At 39.7% G+C, this 25,014-nt stretch overlaps 1 protein-coding gene across 3 annotated transcripts in view; it reads right to left on the bottom strand.

The window, feature by feature from the left end:
- NEK10 (NIMA related kinase 10) overlaps positions 1-25,014 on the bottom strand; it is a 144,662-nt gene that overhangs the window by 33,194 nt on the left and 86,454 nt on the right. Inside the window, exons 26-31 of one of the 3 annotated variants that reach the window (XM_070433299.1) lie at positions 22,810-23,023; positions 11,103-11,286; positions 10,933-11,019; positions 9,132-9,186; positions 5,229-5,266; positions 4,989-5,129 (exon numbers count right to left, since the gene is read on the bottom strand). In XM_070433299.1, the coding sequence (XP_070289400.1) occupies positions 4,989-5,129; positions 5,229-5,266; positions 9,132-9,186; positions 10,933-11,019; positions 11,103-11,286; positions 22,810-23,023 (719 nt within the window). Of the gene's footprint in view, positions 1-4,988; positions 5,130-5,228; positions 5,267-9,131; positions 9,187-10,932; positions 11,020-11,102; positions 11,287-19,000; positions 19,164-22,809; positions 23,024-25,014 lie in introns of those variants that run through there. The other 2 variants (XM_070433300.1, XM_070433301.1) reach the window with 2 other exon arrangements.

Here is a 25,014-nt window from a genome sequence, read left to right as displayed (position 1 = left end):
AATATTGTGGTGTGAAAACCACACTATGTTCAGCATTGAGAATCCAAAGGCTAATCAATCAAAAAAAATTAAAAAAAAAAAAAAAAAACAGAAAGAAAAGATGCCCCCAACCCCATTCAATTACCTGAACAAGAAAAATTTATCCCAATCATGGAAAGACTAGGCAAAATGATCATTGATTAATTCTCTGGCATCATGTTAGATCATTTCCTAACCTCACTTGATCTTAACCTAACACTTTTGGGTAACGTCTCAGTATATTTAACTAACAATCCACACCGATAGAGGTGCATGTAGTTTACAGCCTGTAGTGTTAGGGATTTACCTGCAGAAACTGACCTATTGGTATGACTTCATAGGCCAAACAAGAAGTTAATCACAAACACACATGGTTTAATTCCTCTATAGAAACTTCACCAGTCTTAAGCTTAATTTAGCAATGTTATTTCGGCTTTTCTTTCTTGACTGACTATATTAAGCCCTGCTCCTTAAATGCTCTTGGAACCAGCTCTTTTATTCTCCATCTGGTTCCATCATTAATAGATTAAATAAAACTGGAACACTTGCTAAAGAATAACTCTAAGAATTGTGCTTTTGCATTCCAATATGGTTTGAAAAAATTATTTACATAAATTATTTACATAACTCACTATCTACAGCATCCCCAATAATCTATGGAGTCCATAGTGGGGAATGTTAGTCAAGCATGGGTGAGGTCCCGGATGTACAGGAGGGCAGGCAGGTGGCCCAGCTAGAAGAAAGAGGCCCCTTGTCATTAGTCTTGACTGACTTGTCTCTGTCCTCAATACTCAAGTAACTATACTAGTATGATGATAACTAAAAGGATAGGTGAATATACTCCGAAACTATTTTTTTAATTTTATTAAAATAATGAATAATGCCAATTTGGAACTTGAGAGCCTGGCTTTTGTATTGACTCAGCTATTTTGAACAGAGTGCTACCCCCATCACCCAAGCCACACTGACCTCCCTTTCCTCCTACCAGAGGGGGTGTAGCTTGGCCTTTCCCCCAGAGCAGAAACCCTCAGGACGGGATGTGAGCTGCCACTGAACAGTTGATTTGCAGTTGGCACCTGGTCTTGGATTGGGACCATAGGTAACTTTTGTGAGTCTGAGTACCTCTTTGGAAAGACATTATCCTACAAAGAATATGACAAAGAAAATCTTTATCTCTGGCAGCATCCTTCTGGGACCTGGTCTATACTCCTTCACTGCCTCACTTGGCAGGAAGAAGTAGGAAGCAAATTATCGGTGGCAAAGGAAATGTCACCTACCCTTTCTACAATCTGAAGTCTAACATTAAAATATCATTGTTTTCATCCTTGAAGTAATCATAAGATTACTATGCAGCTGTTCCCATTAGCAAGGATAGACAAGGATGGATAGAGGGTAGGTCTGCATCAGTCACTCAGTAAGTTTTCAAGGGCCTGATCTCAGAGGAAATGATCCAAATATATGCAAACTTTACTAAAGACACTTATAATCTGGTTGGAAGGTAGAGCTAATATAACCAAATCCCAACAAGCAATATAGGAAGTATATAATTATATGCCAAATTGCATAGTATAAACTAGTATTATAAGTTTTGATTAAAATCTGGGGAGCACATTTTTCTATGCTAAAAGAATTGTTATGCAGTAAAATGAGAGAAGGCATGGACTCAGAATCATTTTTGCAATTGTGAAATTTAGTATTAAGTACCTATTGTGAATGACTAATTTGAACGTAAGCTACTAATTTGAATGGTTGCTCATTAGAAGAGAGTATTAGCTGTACTCTCTGGAATATTTGGGAGCGACACTGACTATTTTCTTTAGATCAGATCATTATGAGCAAAAGATAAGTATAAAAATAGATTCTCTGTCACCTAGTAAGAGAACAAAATTAAGAGCCCAGATATCATGAAGTGACAATTTCTAGTCAAAACACAGAGAATAAGAATCTCCATACATCAATTTGGTGCCTACTAATGCTGATGAAAATGAGAACTGAGCCGAAACCGGTTTGGCTCAGTGGATGGAGCGTCGGCCTGCGGACTGAAGGGTCCCAGGTTCGATTCCGGTCAGGGACATGTACCTGGGTTGCGGGCACATCCCCAGTGGGAGATGTGCAGGAGGCGGCTGATCGATGTTTCTCTCTCATCGATATTTCTAACTCTCTATCTCTCTCCCTTCCTCTCTGTGAAAAATCAATAAAATATATTAAAAAAAAAAAAAAAGGAAATGAGAACTGAGCAAGGGAGAGAAAATATCAGTGTCAATCCAGTCAAAACTATGTATGGTGCCAGGTGGGTACTGGAAATATCAGAGGGGGGAAGGGAGGAAGGGCACACATTGCAAAGTTTATGATTATCTAACCACTATGCTGTACACTGGAAACTAATACAAAATAATATTAAATATAAACTATAATTTAAAATCAAATTTAATGTTCCTCTCAAAAAATTTAAAAAATATCAGAAAAATAGTAGTGCAGATGGTACTCAGGTATGGTCAGCTGTGCAATGAAAATCTATAAGTGACTAAAGTTAGGGAAGCAGAGCTAAAATAATCAACATGTTTAAAATTTTTATTCATCCATTGATTCCATGTTAATTATTGTTAGTATTTTCACCTATGCACCATGGGAATTCCTAAATTTTTATTTCTATTAGCAGAGAACTATAGTCTATTATCTAACCTAAAGAAAGTCTATAAAACATTTACACAATCTAATTAGCATAAAAAGAAAGAATAAGCCTGGCCAGTGTGGCTCAGTGGTTGAGCATCGACTTATGAACCAGGAGGTCATGGTTTGATTTCTGGTCAGGGCACATGCTCGGGTTGAGGCTCAATCCCCAGTGTGGAGCGTGCAGGAGGCAACAATCATCATTGATGTTTCTAACTCTCTCTCTTCCCTTCCTCTCTGAAATTAATATAAATATACGTTGTAAAACTTTTCATTGTCATTGTGTTCACCTGAAATGGTTCCAGAGTTATTTGTTCTACAGGAGTTTTGATTCTGCTGTATCATCACAATATGGACCTAGAAGTCCACATTTTAGGAGTACAATGTAGGCAGGATCTTATTACAACTCAGCCACGTGGGACTCTAAAATAATAGTTCTCACCCTTTGTTCTGCCAGAGCCCATAGAAAATGATGTTCACATACTAGTTATAGTCCTGGGGGCATACCCAGGCTTTGACATAAATCCCCTCCCTGACCATTTTTTCTAGAACATTTAGGTAATACAGAGCTGTAGCTGTTGGTTATACATAATTTCCAGTATGTTTCTTTTTATCCAAGAAAATGAAATCAAATTTTAAATAAATGAACTACTAATATGATCTGCTTGTTGTTGTTTTTTAAAATAAATCATTCACACATTCCAGTGCTATACCTATTCTGGGTAACAAAAACCTAAAGTATAACCAGAGCAACAGTGTCTCTGCCTTTTTATTCTCTGAGTTAGGATAGAGATACAGAGGGGACAACTGGAGAGGGGCATGATTTGCAGATGAGGGTGGGGCTGGTACCAATTGTTTTAGGATGGAAAATATACAGAATTTTTTTTCCACTGGAAAATAGAAACCTACCACCTACTACCATAAGTTGTAACTCCAACTGTCATATGCATGAATGTGTTCTAGATTATTAATCTCCTTTATGGGTAAACTTTAGCATTCACTGACAACCTCACACATGCTATACCATATTCTGTTTTAAATTAAAACATATATATGAATCAGTGAATATTTTAAAAATTGAACAGTATAACAAACAGTATGTTACATGTAAACTGTGTTAAAAGAGGTCCAAAGATCTGATCAATTTCACTGACATCAAGTCAAATCTTAATCTGACCTTTAGGAAAAGGAATCATGCCCTTTAAGAAAAGGAATCCCTGTTATGGGTCACAACAGAACTGTGAGTCATTTACATGTGTGTGTGTGTGTGTATGATCTGCTCTTGCTGTTAAAAAATTAATCAACAATGTCTGTTTTAGCTTCACAATGATGCTATGAACTTACCCTATGCCAAAATAGTAGGAGCAGAGGAGCACAGTCAACATGAGAGCTTTGGGCATCTTAATAACAAAACCATCCTTTTTTGCATCTATGTTGACAGTGTAAATAGCCCCAAAGTTTCAAAAACTGTTCAAAGTAACTCTAATAAATACAGAGAGATGGACTAATATTACAGGAAATCAATTCACATCACCTTTGTTCACTACATGTGTTAACACTACAAAAACATGTGAATTAAGGAAGTTAAAGTGAAAATAGCATTAAGCAATAACTCCAAATTAACCAAAGTAGTCAAACAGAACTTTATACTTGAGTCATATACTCCTACTCATGTTAAAAGCGCAATCACTAAACTTTTTCCTGAACTGTCCAGGTTTAGCTGACAATTTTACCATTACCGTTGTACTTCGGTCCTCCTTAATGGAAATCAGAAACTCTTTTCCCCCCTTCAAACCATTATTGTAAATAGTTATATTTATTTTAAGAATCCATAATTATTAGACTATTAAGGAAACAATGTGATACAATATTGTTTTAATCAAATACAAATAATTAAAAAGAACTATCTGTATCAGAGTAGAGGAGAGAGAAAAAAAATGTGCTTTAGTCTCCTGTATCATATAGGTCTAGAGCTTATAGAAACATGTATGCAAAATATAGCTACTATATTTTTTTTCTCGTATGTATGCACTTTAAGCACCAATAGTTCAACTGGTTACTATTCCCACCAAAGCAGAAATGCAAATTTTTAAAAAAAACAGCCCATATTTACATCAAATAAGTGAACACAGAAAGCATTTTGATATTCTTAAATGCCAAATAATGATAGACAAAACAAGATTCCTCTGCTGTTTGAATTAAAATTACCTCCCAAGCATCATTCAGACATTTCAGGCCCAACTAGAATTCTGTGTTCACTCTTTGTGCGCTTGACATGAACTTGATCTAATAAGTACTACCATGATCTTTGAGATTGCGGAGGATCACAGTGGGGAGGCTGTGGGACTGCCACCCCTTCACTAGCTCGGCCTCTACCTCCTTAATGTGGGCCCTGAGCATGAGGGGTGGCACTTTCAGAAGCAGGTCAAGAGGCAGCAAAGCTGAAGAAATAAAAGGGGGAAAGATAAGAAACTGTAACATACATTACACTGAATTTCAGGGAGGCATGCATGATTTCATTGCCGTCAACACTAAATTACCTGGTCTTGGTCTTGATACCACTCCCCCAGTGAAGTCCCTGAAAACAGAATTAGGGGTCATTAGAAGGACTTGTTCAACTTGGACTTGACCAACATTTACTGAAAGCCTATGGTTTGAAAATAGATTATAAAAATGAATAAAGTTTTCCCCCCTAAGACACTCTCAAGAGTTCAGTAAAAAAGAAAATAAACATATCTGAACCCAGAGCGGACCTGACAGCCCACTGAGCAACAGAAGAGCCTTGTCCCGTCAGAGTTGTTTATCAGCTCTAGTGACTAGGAGCCTAAATCTCTTAGCATCTTGAGTGATTTTCTTGTTACACTAAAATGAATATATTGATTCGTATTGAAAAGAAATATTTAATTTTTAGATATATTATTTTTCTACACTTTGTCCCTGATGTCTAAAGAAGAAACTATGAGATAAGATGATTTTTTTCATTTAAAAGGATTATATCTTTCCTAAAGTTTCCAGTATTATCAACATCACTTGTTTGCACTGCCTTAAAATTCTAGATTTTCTGATCATTCTGCAAGTTGGTCTCAGCACCTTCAACCCAGGGAAAGTGGCCTAAGACCCCACCAAGGACAGCTATAAATAACCTTCAACCTTGTTTTTTTCCACTAAAATTTAGACCCCGTTTCTTAATAGTTGGATTTTTTTTTAAATAAAAAAAATCTGTGTCCTCGCAAGTTATAAGAACCACACTCCAATTTAATGCAATCCAACAAAAATATATACAACATCAACCAAGTATGAGGCGCCTGATAGTCATTTGCTGAGTAGTAATGCATTCATATAGGGATTCAAATAAACATGATTGGTGATTCTCTTACCCTACCCTATTCATATTCATCATAGAGATCTTGATACATGCATGCAACATATACCTAAGTTATGAGGAATAACAAAATTAGAACTCCTTACCTACCACCTAACATCTAAGTACTAGAATAATGCTAAAATCTTTACATCCAACTGTGAGTTCCTTCCCTATCCTTTTCCATTCCTCCTAACCCTCCCACCAAACCAGCCCTTTCTTGATCCCATTATTTTTTTCTGTCCCATTTCCAGCCCATGTTTCCAGAGCCTTAAAAAGTAGATGAATCTCGCCAGTCTTGCACAGTTAATGTACTCTCCCTAGCCCTGGGATAAGGGGATGTATAAAGAAAGAAAAGGGATGGCCTCTGCCTGCCCTCAGAAACTTCAAAGAGGGCAAAGCTCAGCCCGGGCTGGTGTGCTCAGTGGTTAGAGCGTTTCCCCCGCATACAGAAGGGTCATGGGTTCAATTCCCAGTCAAAGGCACATAGCTGGGTTGCAGGTTTGATCCAGCCCCAGTCAGGGCACCTGAGGGAGGCAACCAATCGATGTGTCTCTCACATCAATGTTTCGCTCTCCTCACACCACTCCTGCCCTCCCTCCCTTCTCCCCTTCCACTATATCTGAAAAGAAAAGGAGGCAAGATCCATAGGTCCTGAGATTACAAAAGGGCCTTTCTGGCCACGTGTAGGATACTGGATGGTTACAAATGCCCATATTCATCTTTATATACAAAGACTAGAGTCAGGCACCCACCCCTGAATACAATTATGCATTCACTGATTTATCAAAGTTGTGAACCACAGGCATCTCTGCTGCCACAAACATCCGATGGCATAAACTAGCCTGCCAACTATACCCTGTTGCCTTAGCAACAGGACGCAAGCAAGCATGGAAAAATCTTGTTGCCTGAGCAACAGAATCTTAAAGAAAAGAGGGAGTGGGGCCTTAGGCTGTGACTATGGCAAAGGCTGTAAGTTCAAGCCAGTAGGTGAGATTTCAGTCCTAGTACAGTGAGAAATATAGAATTTCTGCCAAGATAAAAATCATGCAACTATTAATTACAGGTATTTGTGGATTGGAACCTCTGTGCAGTGCACTGTGTCCTAGACAATGCAATAAAAGACCGGGCATAGTCTATTATGTACCAACACACAGTAATAAATATCAATTGATGTTCTTAAGGTCATGATACAGTGACCACAGCTTAGCAGGATTGGGGTGTATGTGACAATGGAAGAGGCTGAAGCCCCTGTGTGCATTATCAAATTCCACCAAACAGAATAATTTCTTTGTAAATGGAAATAAAATTTTATGGCTTATTGGATTAGAACTATCAATATATATACCGAGTGAGACTATAAAACCCAGCTAGAAACTGATAAAAGTCAAGCCCATTCCCAATTCTTGTAATAAAGGAAGCAATAGTAATAAAGGAAGAAGATTTTATATCACTTGGATCACTGAAAATGATTAAAGTTGAAAATTGCAAATAAAGTCCTAATTATTGAATTTGGAATGGCTTTTTCCTGACAGACATTAACCCAGCTTTTGTCTAACTCTGTTGATGCACAAAACATCAAACAAATGTTAACAATAAGGATGTCTATTCATATGGTTATTTGAAAGTAGATAATATTTTGTGAGAGTTCCTCCATCATGAACAGTGAGTTCTATTTTCCCTCTTACTCCTTATCGTTTCAGAGATACACACATCAAAGCATGATTTCCACAAACACTATCATCTGCTTCACCCCCTCTCAATATACACATGAAGTTCATCTCTCTCAAAGTGGGGATGGAAAGGTGATACAACCCCTCCGGAAAACACTTTGGCAGTTTCTTAAAAAGTTAAGCAGAAACCTATCATATGCTCCAACCATGTCACTCTAGGTATTTAGCCAAGATAACAAAAAATATAGTCCATATCAATTCAGAAATGTTTATCTGCTTCTCCCTGGTTGATCACACTCCTCAAATCTAGACCATCCAATCATCTAATAAACAAAACCCACCAAGTGTGCTACTTCCCTTAATATCCCTGTTCTCTGCTTTCTAAGCTACAGTCTATCTTTGCCTCCATTTCTCAGACACAGAGAAACGGTTGTCACTTCACCTTTCCCAGGCCCCCTCTCTGGCTCCAAGCCACTTGGCAACTGTCCACCATCACTTCTCTTCCATCCTAAATCTCTCCTCTCCAGGGCCTGATTCTCCTCAGTCCCATTCAGCCTGCAGAAGATTCTAGAAGGTCCTTTTCCATCGACATTCCCTACCAGCTAACTGTCCCAGCTCACCCCTCACTTTCTTCAATCGCTCTACACCTTCCCCCTGTCACTTCTAAAACCACCACAACCAGGCTTCTGTTCACACCAGCCTCCCCCAGTGCCACGGAAACTGCTCCCAGGAAGGTCTGTAGCCAGGGACTTGCGGAAGGCCAAGTTGAATAGTTTTGTTTTAGTCCTAAGCCCAGGAATCAACTTTTGTAGAAACTTCTAGTTATCCCAAAACAACAATTTCTTATTCCTTTTAAAACAGAATCCCTCACACATATTCATCCTCCCTTGCAGCTAGAAGTGGTCATATGACAAAGTTCTGGCCAATGGTTATGTGAGCAGAAGGGATGAGCACAAATGGGTCATGTGCTTAAAAGGAAGGGGCGTGTCTCCCTTTCCACTTCCCGCTGGCCACAGGTGGGTGTGATGTGGTCCACATTGACCATGAGGATAAAACCTATTCCTTGGAGATGTGAAAAAAAAACAAAAACACAAAACAAAATATAAGGAGTCAGGGTTCCAGATGATCTCATAAAAGCACAACTGCCCTACCTCCCTGTCCCACCCTTGAGCTCAAAGAAATGAACTGATTGGCTGAAGGTCACAAAGCCAGACTAAAACCAGGTCCAAGCTTAGCACTCTTCCCAATATGCTGCTTGGTAAACTACATCAGTTCTGGGAGGGTGGGCTCTCACAGCCTCCGTTTCCACATGCCCAGGGTAACTGTTAGCTATCAGGTTTCCGGTTAGCCAGCAATAACTCAACTCCATGGAGTCTAAAAGTATTTCTAAGAGCTCAATGTGTACATACCTCATTTGGGATTGTCTTTCTCCTCCTGAAGCACTAAAACTTCTCTTTAAAGTGCCTGGAACAAGAAAATAAAAATAATTACATAGTTTCCCATTGCAAATCATTTATTTGGTTGGTTGATTGCTTAAAACGTGCCGCATTCTATTATCTGAGAAATTGTACACAGTATAAAGACGATCTTCATTTATGAAAGCACCAGCTAAAATATAATGTTGCAAATTAATATTTACCTGACAGGTTTGTCTAGGGTCTTTTTTAATAAAGAAAAGGTGCTAAGCAAAGAAACTCCATTATTAATAGCTAACAAAGAACGATAACACATCTATGTCACAATCATCCAAAGCTTTGCCAAGACAGCCAGCTGCAAGCTACCACGTGCAAATTTAAGGGTCCAACTTTTTCTTTCTCACTGACCCTCCCGCCATTGTTACTGGAGATATACAACACTTAATTCATCTTAAAACAGTCAGTAATTAACTGCTTCTGGAATCTGCTACACATATTAATATGCATGGATATTTTTACAGTACAATATTCATGTTTACCCAATTACAAAGCAAGACATTTTCCCTAGGGCCTAGGCTCTACCCGATTTGGCTCAGTGGATACAGTGTCGGCCTGTGGACTGAAGGGTCCCAGGTTTGATTCCGGCCAAGGGTGCATGCCTGGGTTGTGGGCTCGATCCCCAGTAGGGGGCATGCAGGAGGCAGCCGATCAATGATTCTCTCTCATCATTGGTGTTTCTCTCTATCCCTCTCCCTTCCTCTCTAAAATCAAGAAAGATATATTTTAAAAATTTTAAAAAGACATTTTTCCTTAGCAGTCTGAAATTTATAGGAAAAACAGAGCAGAGTGTCAGAAATTGGGATTATCCTGGAAAATCTGAAACATCTAGTCACCAATTTTCCAATTAAGTTTGAAAAGGGACAAAGAATGAAGCTAAATCCCTGGGATTCTAATTTTATCCTTAGGGAGACTATTTTAAACCTTCTTTTTTGAGATAGTCATTGGTGAGAAGTCACACAGTCATTGGTAAGAATTATTTTCATTTATTTTAGAGAGTATTTCTATCTACCCGATGTAATATCCCATGAACTTACTCTTTTAAAAGAGTTTTTATTTTCTCTCCATTTTCTATTATAACATCTTTTCTTTCAGTTTCAGATTTGTTGAGTGAATTGAATCCTCTCTCTCCTTATCATCTTTAAATTTTATCTTAATATATCTATTATTTTTCTTTCCCATATCCCAATGTGACTGTTTTCTTTACTGTTTCAAATTAAGAGTTAAATTAACATATATGGACTGAATTTATATAACATATTTTTTCATAGTTCTAAACAATTAAATTATTTAGGTTACTTTAGTGTTTTAAGAATAATACATCCCTTTACATTAATGTAAATAAAATTTTACAAAACTTAGTCTATACCAACACTAATTTATTCTCTAGGTTTTGTTTTTTTTTAATCCTCACCCAAGAATATTTTTCCCATTGATCTTTAGAGAGAGAGTGAGACAGAGAGAGAAACATCGATGTGAGAGAGACACTTCGGCTGATTGCCTCCCACACCAGGCCTGACGGAGGCTGGAGATCTAACCTGCAACTGAGGTACGATTTGACCACTGAGGCAACAAAAAAACCACAGTGCTGGTTGGTTTGGGGGCTCAGAGTGATGACACACCTGTGCCAATTAGCATTGCACCTGGGAAACAAACCACTGGGTTCTGTATGGGGTGACATTTACCTGACGCCCAACCTACTACCTGCTGGAGTCCACAACTGGTAAAGAACACTTACTGAATGTAGATTCTTTCAAAGGGCTGGAACTGGAGCTGCTGGAGTTGTCGGAAATGTCCAAGTCATCGTCGAGCTCTGAGTATATATCTGCACATTAATAAAAAGAAGAAGCACATGAGCCCTGAAACGGAAAGGAGTCCAGAGTGCTGCCAGCCCTTCACTAGAATGACCTTTCTCGATGTTTTCCAGGTTGAAGGTATCATCCGACAGAATTTCGTCACAGGCCCTGTCTTCTTCCCTTCCACAGGGGGCCTGGAGCCCTTCGGGGGGCAGATCCGCGCTCTCAGAAAGCTCACTCCTCAGGCTGGCAGCCCCGCTGCTGCTGCTGCTCAGGCTCGCCTTCTCGAAGGTCTCCTGAGAGAGAAACGCAACCGTTAGCAGACACTTCTGTGTTCCTTCTGCAGGTTACAAAGCTTGTTAGGACATATATTAAAATACTTAAAGTAGCATTACAAATATGTGTGCTGAGGTAGCATCAGAGGCTCCAACTGTAGAATTGCCATAGAATTCATTCAGTCCAAATATATAAATATAGATATAGATATAGATATAGATATAGATATAGATATATAGATATAGATATAGATAGATATAGAGATAGATATATAGATATATATTTTTTTTTGGTAAAGGTACCATTGGATGAAAAAAAATGGATGTGGCAAGATGCTTAGTAACAAAGGTCTGTGTAAGCTGGTGGGAAAAAATGTAGTACTAAGGCCCTGGCTGGTGTGATTCAGTTGGCTGGGCATCGTCCCATGCACCAAAGGGTTGCTGGTTCAATTCCCAGTCAGGACACATGCCCAAGTTGTGGCTCCATCCCCGGTGGGGGACATGCAGGTGGCAGCCCATTGATAGATGTTTCTCTCTCTCTCTCTCTCTCTCTCTCTCTCTCTCTCTCTCCCTCTCCCTTCCCCTCTCTCTCTAAAAATCAATAAAAATATCAACAAAAAATAAAGAAAATACAGTAATAAGGAACCAACGTGTATCAATTAAACTGAGAGTTCTCTTGTTATTTTGAAAAGATTTGCTATCACATCTTCTCAGCACCACAGAGAATAAGTAAGTAAGGCTTAGTTTCTTCAAAGTTCAAGGGTAATTAGTAGCAGATACAGCCTGGCCATGGAGAGAGAGAGAGATGAGGGCTCCTAAGAAATGACCTACAGCAAAGGGACTTCAAACCACTTAGGACCCCAGGCCACTGCCCAGAGTCAATACTCTCTACAGAGCTTCGCTAGCCACGGGCTCCTCCAACTGCTGTGTTTTCATTTGAAAGCGCCCCAAGCTTACCATCTGGCCATGTGAGTCCACATTTCCCTAAACTGCAAGTATTAGAAACTGCAAGATTATATCTGACAGTTCAATAAGAATAAAGGGGAAAAGAAAGATTGCTCTCATTAAATTCCTAATCCATCATCTTAGTATTGCTAATCCAAAGACAGATTTGCTCGACATAATAATACTAATAAAGATGAGGGGAAGAACAGTGTCATAATCTAAAAATATCACTTATTAAAGTTTTTCATTTTCTAAGAAAAAGACAGGGAAAGGAACCACATATGACTCAGCAGGAAAAGTACTGTTTCTTTACTCAGTTGAGTCCCAGTTCCTAAAACCTTTATTGTGTGTGACAATTTGTGGTAAGTGTGTAAAACCTTAGGCTGTTGGGCTAAACAATGCTGACCCTAAGACATAGACCGGGAAGATGAAAAGACAAAGGAAGAAAGGCCATAAGAAAGGTAAGTACAAGTTGAAGAGCATGAGAGGAAAGCAAAAGAGTGCATTTATTAAAAGAAAAAAAATCTGCTTGTGAAGTGTGTCAGATTGCTTAGTCACAAGTCAACTCCGATGATGAGCCATGCTTGCTACAGAGACAGGCTCATGATCCTCCCCCGCCCCCCCCCCCCCCCCCGCCACCCCGATATTTATTTTCCTTGCCTGCAAAACCCACTCAACCTTTTCCGGGCCCTATCCTTTTTCTGTCCTATTCCACAGATCCTTCTTCTTCCAGCTCAAGTTTGCTATTCCAGACTTAAGGAGGTCTGACTTGCCACCAACACCCAAGAACCAGTTGGCTTGCAAATCAAGTCCTTTGCAATTGTCAAAATTGCAACCATGGGTAATTGGGTGTTGGCTTAAATGTCGATAAAGGGAACTCCTGTCAACATTTGTAGGTGCCATAAACTAAATGCCACAATAGACACACTTTCCCAAGTGTGATTTCCAGAGTTTTTGCTTGTAGATATTTAAGTACTCACATTATTATCCCACTCACTCCCTTAAGACTTCTGGGCTATTTCAGTCCCTTTTAAATCCCTGGATACCTTGCACATAGCAAATGCTCGATAAGTAGTTGCTGTGTTGATATCCACGGGAGAGAAGGGTTAGGAAAACAGGTGAATTCCCTGATAGGGTGAGCAGGTTTTGTAACTGCTGTGTTTTTAATCTTGCCCCTAGCTGCAGGGTCCTACACTGTGACATTTCTGAGAGGTGAAGGGACTGTTCGGTGATGCGAACTTGTCCCTTCCCTTTCCCTCTGTGCACGTAGACAAGGCTGTAAGTGCACCTGTCTTAGAGATGACCGGCCCAGCAATGACAACAAGCACCTGTAACCCAGCAGGCACTGGGCAAAGGCAGACATGGTTGGGTATTTTTAGCGATAATAGTTGAGGCCATTAAGATGTTTTCAAAAGTTGCCTCAGCAAGTACATAAACCTATTAAAGCAAGTTGGGGGGGTGCGGGGCGGGGAGAACACCTTGGGGGGTAGAATTTGACTGCTGTCATTTTTTGTACTTTCTAATTACTTAGGGTTTTTCTGGGAATAGGAGAGTGAATTTAGATTTTTTTGGCATCTGTATCTCCTAGGAATGGATGGACACATTCTGAGTATTGATATGGCAGCAAGGAGAAGACAATAGACATTTTATAATAAAATGATCGTTGACGTGGTAGTCATTACCATTAGAGAAGCCATTTTCCTGTCACAATTGCTGATATAAACACAATTATGTTTAGCTCATTATAATGTAATGTTTATGTGTGGAGCAGATCATAATACATTTTTTAGTTGAATAGCAATTCTAACAGTAACAGACTGGCAATGCCCAAATTAACTGTGGCAGTAGGAAAAGAATTAAGAGAGCCTAGTTTATTAAAACTAGTGCAATATTTTTAAATTGCCCAGAATGTTAGTTTTATAACAAGACAAAGAAAAGCAAGAAATAAATATAAAGCATAACACCAGCTACATCCTGTAGAAGCTTTACTGTAGAGCCATAAAGAATGCACTATATATGTTGTGTTCTAAATATTCATATTCTATTTGTTATATCTTTACTGCATTTCTTCCATTTATTCAATTAATAATTGTGACCTTAAATACATGAATTTAGGGTTATCCAGTGCTTGACAGAAATTCACCAGGATGAGGTGATCTCTTTTAGGTGACAAACTAAGTTTTATGTTTTTTATGGCTGGTAGCACAAAGAAAATTCAAAAGAGGCCCAGCCGGCGGGTGTCGACCTAAGAACCAGAGGTCCCGGTTCGATTCTCAGTCAGGGCATATGCCTGGGTTGTGGGCTCGATTCCCAATGTGGGTGTGCAGGAGGCAGCCAATCAATCAATGATTCTCTCTCATCATTGATGTTTCTCTCTCTCTCTCTCTCTCTCTCTCTCTCTCTCTCTCTCTCTCCCTTCCCTTCAGACATCAATAAACATATTTTAAAAGAAAACTCAAAACAAGAGACAGATTAATAACTGCATATCACTGTACATAAACTTAGTTACTGAATTTTAAAGTATTTAAAAAGTCAGCCAGTGTGGTCAGATGGCTGAAGGGGCCACATAGACCCGGCCATAGCTGAGTGGACTGTCCACTCAGCAAGGGCAATGAGAGGCTCCTTCCAGGAACGCGCTCTGGGACCCTGGCTTTGCCATCACAGAGAGGTAGGCTGGTGCAGTAAGGCTGGAGTCTGGTCCCTCAATATGGAGGATGGAGCTCTTTTAGCTCCAAAGTTCTTTGGATAATGTTTAATCTCATTGATAAAATCTTGAAGCATTTCCCTTCTCCCATGCCCCACACATCAAGTACGAGAATAATATGTTCAATTTAAGCCAGAAAAGCTAGTGTTTGAGCCTTGAAAATAGCTAAATTTATAAATATTACACAATAAAGGAAAATGGTCTCTTCACATTTGAATATTAATTACTTTTTTGTTTTGAACTTGTTAAAAATATTCATTCAAAGCTAAACATTTCACTTTAATATCATTAAATGCACATAATTATGATCACAACATTCTCTGAACTTCTTAAACGCATAAGAACATATTAATGAACTGTCACTAACTTAAATAAAATTAGAAAATGAATTAATTATAATAATTCAGTCTAAAATCCTAGAATCAAATTTACCATGTTTGGCAATGTTTCCCTGCCACCCCATAACTAACCTAGTATTCCTAATTCAGAGACAGATTTGCTAGACATAATAATAATAATAAAGATGAGGGGAAGAACAGTGTCATAATCTAAAAATATCACTTATTAAAAATACAGACAATATGGTCTACATCAACTACCGACCACCATTTTGTTCCAAGACTGCAGACAGATAAAAACAACTGAATGTCTATTAATATTTCCAACGCATTTCAAAAGAGGCCAGATCAGGCAATGCCACTTAACATGTAGAAGAAACAATGCACAGAGAATTATCAAGCAGTCAAGTTTTAAGACATTCTAATTTGGATTGCTCAAAAACAAGAAATGTAATTGAAAATCAGCAAAGCTTAAGGCAATAAACAGAATGAAATTAGACATGGGTTTTATCAATAGAGATGAGACCTGCAAATTGGAGCCCCACTTACTGTTCCATTTTTAACACAGAATTACATAAGGAAGGGTCTAATTCTTATTAAACAGCATTCTTAGCACAGAATATCAAAATGCCAAATTGAGCCTGGCCGATGTGGCTCAGTGGTTGAGTGCTGACCTATGAACCAGGAAATCATGGTTTGATTACGGTCAGGGCACATGACTGGGTTGCAGGCTTCATCCCCAGTAGAGAGTGTGCAGGAGGCAGCCAATCAATGATTTTCTCTCCTCATTAATGTTTCTATCTCTCTCTCCCTCTCCCTTCCTCTCTGAAGTCAATAAAAATATATATATTTTAGCCCTAACCGGTTTGGCTCAGTGGATAGAGCATCAGCCTGCGGACTCAAGAGTCCCAGGTTCAATTCCAGTCAAAGACATGTACCTTGGTTGCAGGCACATCACCAGAAGGGAGTGTGCAGGAGGCAGCTGATCGATCTTTCTCTCTCATCGATGTTTCTAACTCTCTATCCCTTTCCCCTCCTCTCTGTAAAAAATCCATAAAATATATTTATATATATATATATATATATATATATATATATATATATATGATGTAAGATTCTAAAGAAAAGGCTTTCTTAAAAACAGCACAGAAAAGTTTTTTCTAAAATACCAAACTGATAAAAAAAAAAAAACTAATAGACAAAGAATTAGAAATCAAGGAAAAGAGTCTACATCATTTTTTGCCTGTCCCGATGCAATCTCCTCCTAACCAATTTCCCTGCTTCCACTTTTGGCTCTCAGCAGTCTATTACTACACAGCAGCCTGCTATATCATTTTGAAAGATTATGTCATTCTCTTTCAATAAACTCACATCACTCAAGTCTATACTGTGGACTTATAGCCTCCTCATCTCCTACAGTCCCCCTGCTTCACTCCACTCCAGCCACACAGGCCTCCTTGCTCACTCCTTGAACTTGGCAGGAACACTATCACCTCATGATCTCTGCTGATTCCTCAGCTATCAATGTTGTGCCTCCAGATATTTGCATGACTCATCCCTTGAATATATCCTGGTCTCTTCTCAGATGTCACATAAGTATAGAGGTTTTCCACGATATCTCTATTTAAAATAGCCTCTTTCCACATGAATAATCACTTTCTATTACCTTGCCTTCTTATAATTTTTGCCCATAACATTTAAATTTATTTTGTATGTATTATTTGCCTTCCCCAACTATGAAAGTGAATTTCTTTGACTCTTCTGTTCACTGTTATAATATCAAACAAGAATTCCCAGAAGAAAGCAGATGCTCAATAAATTTTGTTGAATAGCCGAAACCGGTTTGGCTCAGTGGATAGAGCGTCGGCCTGCGGACTGAAAGGTCCCAGGTTCGATTCCGGTCAAGGGCATGTACCTGGGTTGCGGGCACATTCCCAGTGGGAGATGTGCAGGAGGCAGCTGATCGATGTTTCTCTCTCATCGATGTTTCTAACTCTCTATCTCTCTCCTTTCCTCTCTGTAAAAAATCAATAAAATATATTTCAAAAAAAAATTTTGTTGAATAAGGGAAATATAATAATGATTTTTTTCAAAGTGTTGTACAACAACAGGTAGAAATCAAAATTCCAGCATAATTTTTTTAAAGAAATTGACAAACTGATTCTAAAATTAATAAGGAAATACAACAGACCTAGAACAGCCAAATCAAACTTGACATAGAAGAACAAAATCAGCCGGAACCGGTTTGGCTCAGTGGATAGAGCGTCGGCCTGTGGACTGAAGGGTCCCGGGTTTGATTCCGGTCAAGGGCATGTACCTGGGTTGCGGGCACATCCCCAGTGGGAGGTGTGCAGGAGGCAGCTGATCGATGTTTCTCTCTCATCGATGTTTCTAACTCTCTATCTCTCTCCCTTCCTCTCTGTAAAAATCAAAAATCAATAAAAAATATATTTAAAAAAGAAGAACAAAATCAGAGGAAATACACAACTGATTTCAAAACATATTAAAAACCTACAATATAACAGAAAAGAGTTCAGAGATAGGTCCACATATATACTGTCAAATGATTTTAACAAAAATGCCTAATAAAATGAATAGGGAAAGATTAGGCATTTTAAGAAATTATGTCTGAAGAACTGAATACCCATGTGGAAAAAAAAACTCAATCTCTTCATTATTCTAGTCACAAAATTATAACAAAATGCTATCATCATAATTAGATAGTTCATTAATATTAATAAGGAAGAGAGCAAAGGGGAGGTCAAACATTATAAGCATGGTCATGGGGCAGCTTCCTCAGGAGGCCACAGCTTCATGCTCCCTGCCAATCACTGGGGAAGAGACGGAACAAAGGGGGAGATGGACACATGTGCAGTGAAGTCGGAGCGATGTAGGGGAGGTGCTGGCCTGTCAGTCTAGCCTGGGAGGAAGCTCATTGGCTAGAAGGGTGGACCCCAATGTAAGCCTGTGAAATCTTGGAAGGGCAAAACCCCCAGACAAAGAGTTCTCTCTTCCTTGTCTCTTGTTTGCTCTGTTCCCCTTACTCCCCTTTCTCTCTAGCTCCATGACCCACATGCCCCATGCACTAGTCTGCCATGTGTCCTTAAGCTTGCCATGTGGCCTTAAGCAATGGACTGCAGCTGGGAACACAAGCTAAGCTAGCCAGATGCTGGACTGGACTTGAATATGGAATAGAAATTTGGGGCAGTGGCCTTAATTCTAGTCCTGCTGAACTTCTTCCATGGCAAGATGGAAGAAGATAGTACCTTGGAGGGGAACTCAGTTAATTTTACATCATCAATAAAGCTTTCCATGAAACCCCATCCTCCTTTTCCCTGCAGCACCCAATTACTGCAATACACGACAACATGGGTGAATCTCACAGACATGATGTCATCTGAAAGACGCTAGCCACTCAAGAGTGCATGTGTCTGATTTTTATATGAAGTCAAACAATAGAAGTCATCTATAGTGATGGGAATTACCCCAGGCTGTCTGTGGGCCAGGAATTGGGTGAAAAGGGGCAGAGGGAACTTTCTGAAGTGATGTAAATGTTCTGCATCTTGTTTTGGGTGGGAGTTATGCATGGTCAAATGAAGCAGGGGGTCCTGCCGGGGTGAGGCCAACGGAGCCCTAACGAAGCATGCCCGACTCCGGAGACCAGGTTCAGTGACGCAGATCCAAGTTTGTGTAAGTGCAGCAGTATATATAATATTTTGGACCAATCAGAAGTTTACAACAGCCATAGGGCAACCAATAGTAGGAAAGATCAGGGTACTATGTAGGGGCTCTAGGGGGTCTGCTCAGGCGGGCGCTGCTACTTCCCAGTGTGCCGAGGAAGCTTGTCCAGACGGAGTCTGCTCACGCCATTGCATCCGCCACAGCACTGAGATAAATCTCCTGAGCTCTTCCTACAATCAAAAGTGATTAAACTAAGCACTTGAAATTTATACAGTTTACTATATGTAAACTATATGTAAAAAAATAGAAGGGTGGATTGCATATATATCTGTGTGGGAACCTATAAGGCATTGCTTTGTTTTCTTAAAACATAATAAATATAGAACATTTCCAAAACAAGTCATGATTTTTCCTGATATTTCTTTCACTGCATCATTTCTTGTTGCATTTTCACAGCCTTGGGGGAAATTCAGTCAACAATTAACCACACAATAAAAGCAAAGATGTTCACTAAAATATTGTCCTTTTAAAATACATCATTTTCCACATGGCTTATTCAACCTCAAGCAGAGGACTGCAGACACGTGCCTTTAGTTGTGTGCTCAGCACTTGTAAATGACATTTGGCATAATGAAAACAAAACTTTCAGGTAAACAAATAGCACAACGTTTTTAAAACTTTGCATTAAGAAAATATGAATCGGGCCCCCTACTGGGGAACAAACTGGCAACCCAGGAGTGTGCCCTGACCCAGAATCAAACTGTGACCTCCTGGTTCATAGGTCAAAGCTCAACCACTGAGCCACGCCGGCCGGGCTAATTACTACACTTTTAAGTAAAAATTGCACTTCATTGTTTTTTCTGAATTCTTGCCATTCCTGACTCTGTGCTCTCCTTGAGATAGATTATTTTGAATTATGAAACAGAAATCATAACATTTTCCAAAGGCAAGTCTTGGTTCTTTCATAAAAGCTAAATAAACCACAGTACACAGGCATGCACTTATTAGTGAAGACTTCTCTGTGCTTTTGAGGCTTATGTTAATTCTTGTCTTTACTAGCTCATAATGAACACTTTCATAGTTCAGAATAATTTAACATGTGGAAGTAAACAGCATTCCCACCATGAGATAAGAACCTTTAATGCTTCTTATCATTGTTTGCTTACCTGCTAATTTGCAAAATTTCAGTAATTCGCAGAAGATCTTTTTATTGGTGCTGGGAATTCATACAGTTATACTGAACCCACTCATTTGCCTTTCTTTTGACTAGGATTTGTCATTAGATTGTGTAATTGCATTGCTGAGATTAGATGCTCTGGGAGAACAGGCCACTATATTTGAAATGAAACAATTACAATACCACAATACTGCTTAAGAAAAAAAGAAACAATTTTACACTAAAATTCTTTTGCCAGTAATGGTGTAGATGTGAGTTTAAAAAAATAAGAATGGTACCCAGTGAGGATAAAGCCAATTAACTGCATGCTGTCTTTAATGAAATGTAATGATTTCATCTCAGTTCTTTCATAAAGCTGCATTTTTTCCTCCTAGTTATCATTTGATTAATCTTGAAATGAAAAATCACCAGTACGCCTACATATAATACAAAAGAAGATATTCATTGCTCTTTAAAGTAGTAGTATAACAGGGGTCCTCAAACTACGGCCCGAGGGCCACATGCAAATACAAATATTGTATTTGTTCCCGTTTTGTCTGTTTACTTCAAAATAAGATATGTGCAGTGTGCATAGGAATTTGTTCATAGTTTTTTAAACTATAGTCTGGCCCTCCAACAGTCTGAGGGACAGTGAACTGGCCCCCTGTTTAAAAAGTTTGAGGACCCCTGGAAACTCTGCTTTGCAGTAAAGCACTTCTCTATGGTCCCTGACACTGATGGTTCCAGCAGGGTTTGGAGGCTAACTAGGAACAGGTGCTCAATAAATGTCTATTAACCGCATGAGTAACAGACGTGGATTTAGAAGTAATGGACTTTTAGTATTAGATTAAAAATTTGCATCAATAAACTCTTCTTCAACATGGGCATTGCTCATTTTAAATAACTGATGCTATCTCACAGTTTATGCCACTTTTTAATTTGCATAGTATTCAAACACATTGATCTATTTAATCCCTCTGCAATTGGTAATATTTCCCGACTGGTTTACAGAGGAGTAAAGAACTTCTAGAACCTCAAGACTCCCTCCTTGACTGTAGGTCTCTCCCTCTATTTCGCCCAGTCATGGCCTGACAGCTGGATTTCCAGTTAAAATGTTATGGCCTCTTGGATTTGGGAGAGGGTAGCGGGTAAGCATAGAGATGATGCATGACTGGTCCACAGCAGCAAATTGTTAAGGCTCAAGGATGGGTACACAAGCACTTTCTTTGTCTCCATAACTGTATCAAATTTTCCACAATAGAGTTTTTTTAAAAAGCTGAGGAATAAAATTGAATAAAGTAAATGGTCTTTCTCAAGGTGTTTTGCTAAAGATAAGAGAATTTCTGCTGTAAGATTTTAAACTAACTTCACCTATCAGCTACATGAATCTCATATAAACTGACTCCTTTATATCCCATTGGAAACTGGCCAAGGAGCTTTGCAGTGCAGAACTTGACAGAAGGCCCCAGATACTTAAGATCTATAGAAATAGCTAACTCCCTTGCATTTTAGTTTACTGGAAATACTAACTCTGAATGCAACATGGCATCTGTGTGTTTCTCATTGTTGCCTAGTTTTTACAAAGTCAGGTAGCAAAACAATAAGCGAAGTGCACTCTAATTCCCTGAGTGTAAGATTTGACTGTTCTGCAAGAGCTGTAACGCCAAGATATATGCTCCTAAACAAAAACCTAGGCCTTGGAGAATCGCCATGAATTGCTCTGTGAAATTACAGCTGGGATCAGCATCTAAGGCAATGAAGATGAGTTTCCCTGCAAAGAAAACTATATTGAATCTTCAACTCCTGGATTCCAAGTACGTCAAGACAAACCCACCTAACAGTAGGGAGGGCTTTCCTTCTAAAAGGAGAGCATGCTGACAGCTCTGTGTGTGTGTGTGTGTGTGTGTGTGTGTGTGTGTGTGTGTTTGGGGGGTGGGGGCGGAGGGAGAGGGGAGGAGGACAGAGCAAAAAAAGAATGCAGGAGATGCAGGAGGTTACCCATTATCTTCACAAGCAGAGAAGTGCAAACAAGGATCCCGGAATGCTGGTGACCCTTGAACCCATGGCAAGGACCTGAGTTATGCACCGATCGTCTAGTCCTAATAATGGGGGCTTAAGCTATTTCTTGATCAAATAGTCTCAGAGTAAATCCTCCTAATATTTACTGACCTTTTAAGATAGCCTGTTACTGCAATTACCTGCCTGACTAAGGGTTTTATGCTTAACCAAAGTGAATAAAAGGCTGGTGAGGCCTGGGCACCAGTGGAAGTCCTTCCCCTTGAGTTGGACTTGCCCGCCTGGCCCCCAAGTATTTCCAAATTATCTCTTGTCTCTTCTCTTTCATTTGTGTGCAGCTCCTCTTCAAGATCCTGAACACTGAACCACATGGGACGTGGGGGAACAAACATACACAAAGAAGAACAAACTCACAGACCAGAACAATAGTGTGGGGATTACCAGAGTGAGAGGTAGAGGAGGGTATAGGGGGGATAAAATGATGATGAAAGGAGACTATTGGGGTGGTGAACACACAATACAGTGTACAGATGATGTGTTGTAGAACTGTGCACCTGAAACCTGTATAATATCGTTAACTACCGTCACCCCAATAAATTCAATAAAAAGAAAAAAAATAAAGGAGTTATTCCTTAAGACGGCGTGAACAACCTTAGAGCACCTACTAGAGTGCATCGTAAAGAGACTGAAAGATTCACACTTACCTGAGACAGTGGGGCCAGCTCATGGTGACATGTGATGGCGTTCCGGTTGGCTTCCATAAAATACCTCTGTGTGCGCCTCCGTTCCCGTTCCAGTTTCTTCTCCAAGGCCAGCTGGGATGTAGACAAGCTATCTAAATACTTCATCATGACATCCGATATCATGGAGCTGACTTCCACAATATCTGGGCGGGCTTCTGCGTCAGGAGTGAGGCACCTAAGAGAAAATTCGTTCATTACTACAGTCCGATCGGCATCAGCACCAGCCAGGGGGCTTGGAAGGTGAAGGTTAAATTCCACTCTGCGTCCACCATGGTGTCTGCACCCAAGAGAACCTACGGTGAGATGGACATCAAGCATAGTTTTGAATCCAAGACTTTTCCAAAGGCATTTGACAAGTTTGGGGAGGGGAGGGAGACAGCACTGTTCTCTTCGAAGCTGCACTCGCAGGCAAGGGCTACAGGCTAAGCATGAAGCTGCTCCTTGGGCCTCAGGACAGGCGGATGGAGTCATCTTCTCCTGTGTGAACTGGTTGTTTTCTAAAATCGCCACCAACTCGCTGGTCAGTGAAACAAAGGCAGAAACTGATGAGAGAGTCCCCAGTGATCACCCCTGATGCATCAAAGGAGAAATGTTTGGGGGAAGAGGGTCACAAGTTGACCTTTTCCAGCTGTAGAGTGGCAAATATTAACAAACCTAATTAGTGAGTGTCTTTCAAAACATGAGGTCATAGATATAACATGCACCCCAGTTACTTAAGAGGTTTAAACTGTTTGTAATAAATTTTTTTAAAGTAGCTAATTTGACACATTGCTTACTAATACTTTCTATGATGTTGGAGGTATGAAATATCAATCAGCCTACTAAAGGGAGTATTGTTCATGTCACAGCTAAACACTAGATGCCCAGGGAACCAGTGGTCAAGATCATTGGCTAGCATCCTTAAATGCTTCTGAAACTCACTACAATATTTTCTCTATTTTTAAAAATATATTTGTATTGATTTCAGAGAGGAAGAGAGGACAGATAGATAGAAACATCAATGATGAGAGAGAATCATTGATCAGCTGCCCCTTGCGTGCCCCCTACTAGGAATTAAGCCCTATATGTGTCCTGACCAGGTATGTGCCCTGACCAGGAATCGAACCATATCTTCCTGATTCATAGATCAATGCTCAACCACTGAGCCACATCAGCTAGGCAATATTTTCTCTATTTTTAAATTCAAATTCACCAACTTCACTAAAGTTATTTGTGCTTTTCAGTAAAATTTAAATTGTTTGGACTTTGAGAAAGAGATCTAATTTTCACATCTTGTATTCTATTTAGCAACTCATAGTTAATACAAGTTGTGCCTATACTGATGTCTCCAGGCAAAACTGAAGAATTATTACACACAATTATTCTTCAAAATAAGATTCTAATATGTTAATTATTCTTTCTTATTGAGTTTATTAACCATGAGCAAACTACACACATCTTAATCAGAGTTTAAGACATTCCATTTCATGCTACTTCTTTTTAAGTTCTGAGGCAGTTGGCTTCTATTATGGTTATGATCGACACTTATACATCTTCTGAATTCATCTTTAACAAAGTTCAGTCTATGAACTTTATTATGTACAAAGGAAGGCGAGAGATCATGGAGACAGGGCCAGCTATATAATTTGTGTGGTTCCCAGTACAAAATGAAACTACGGGCCCCAGGAAGTAGGAACTCAATCTCCCCTTTCCACAGTCCAGCATCCTGAGAGTAGATGGGAGACCCCAAACATTGCAGCCTCTGTGCCAGCAGGATGCAATTGGTACCTGGATTGGAGGTGGGCAAGAGACCCCCACTTAATCACCCTCCAAACACAGCCATGGTACTGGTCAGGGATGACCTCTTCTTGGCCCTGACCCAAGACATAGCAGGGCACACGAACCATCCTGACCCCTCCTTATTTACCTTCAGCAACACCCCAAGGGGAGGAGGGTAAAGGTGGAACACAGGCCTCCCACAGCAGGTTGGGGGCAGCAGCAATGATGGGACAGAAACAGGGAGCTGGAGCTGGAGGCCAGGTAAAGGTCCAGGGGACTGGAGCAGATGGCTGAGAATCTATGCCAGGGAGGCAGGGAGCATGAGCTGAGGCCCCAAACCCTCAACACACATGCTCCTTGTCCCATAATATTTCGCTTCCAACAGACCAATTCAAAGATGCAATTGCT

This window comes from Myotis yumanensis, unplaced genomic scaffold (genome assembly GCF_028538775.1).
Source record: "Myotis yumanensis isolate MYYU_CA2020_CCGP unplaced genomic scaffold, mMyoYum1.0.hap1 SCAF_14, whole genome shotgun sequence".
NCBI classification, from domain to species: Eukaryota; Metazoa; Chordata; class Mammalia; order Chiroptera; family Vespertilionidae; genus Myotis; species Myotis yumanensis.
Note: the sequence above shows the minus strand (reverse complement) of the source record. Positions and strands in the feature narration are given on the sequence as shown.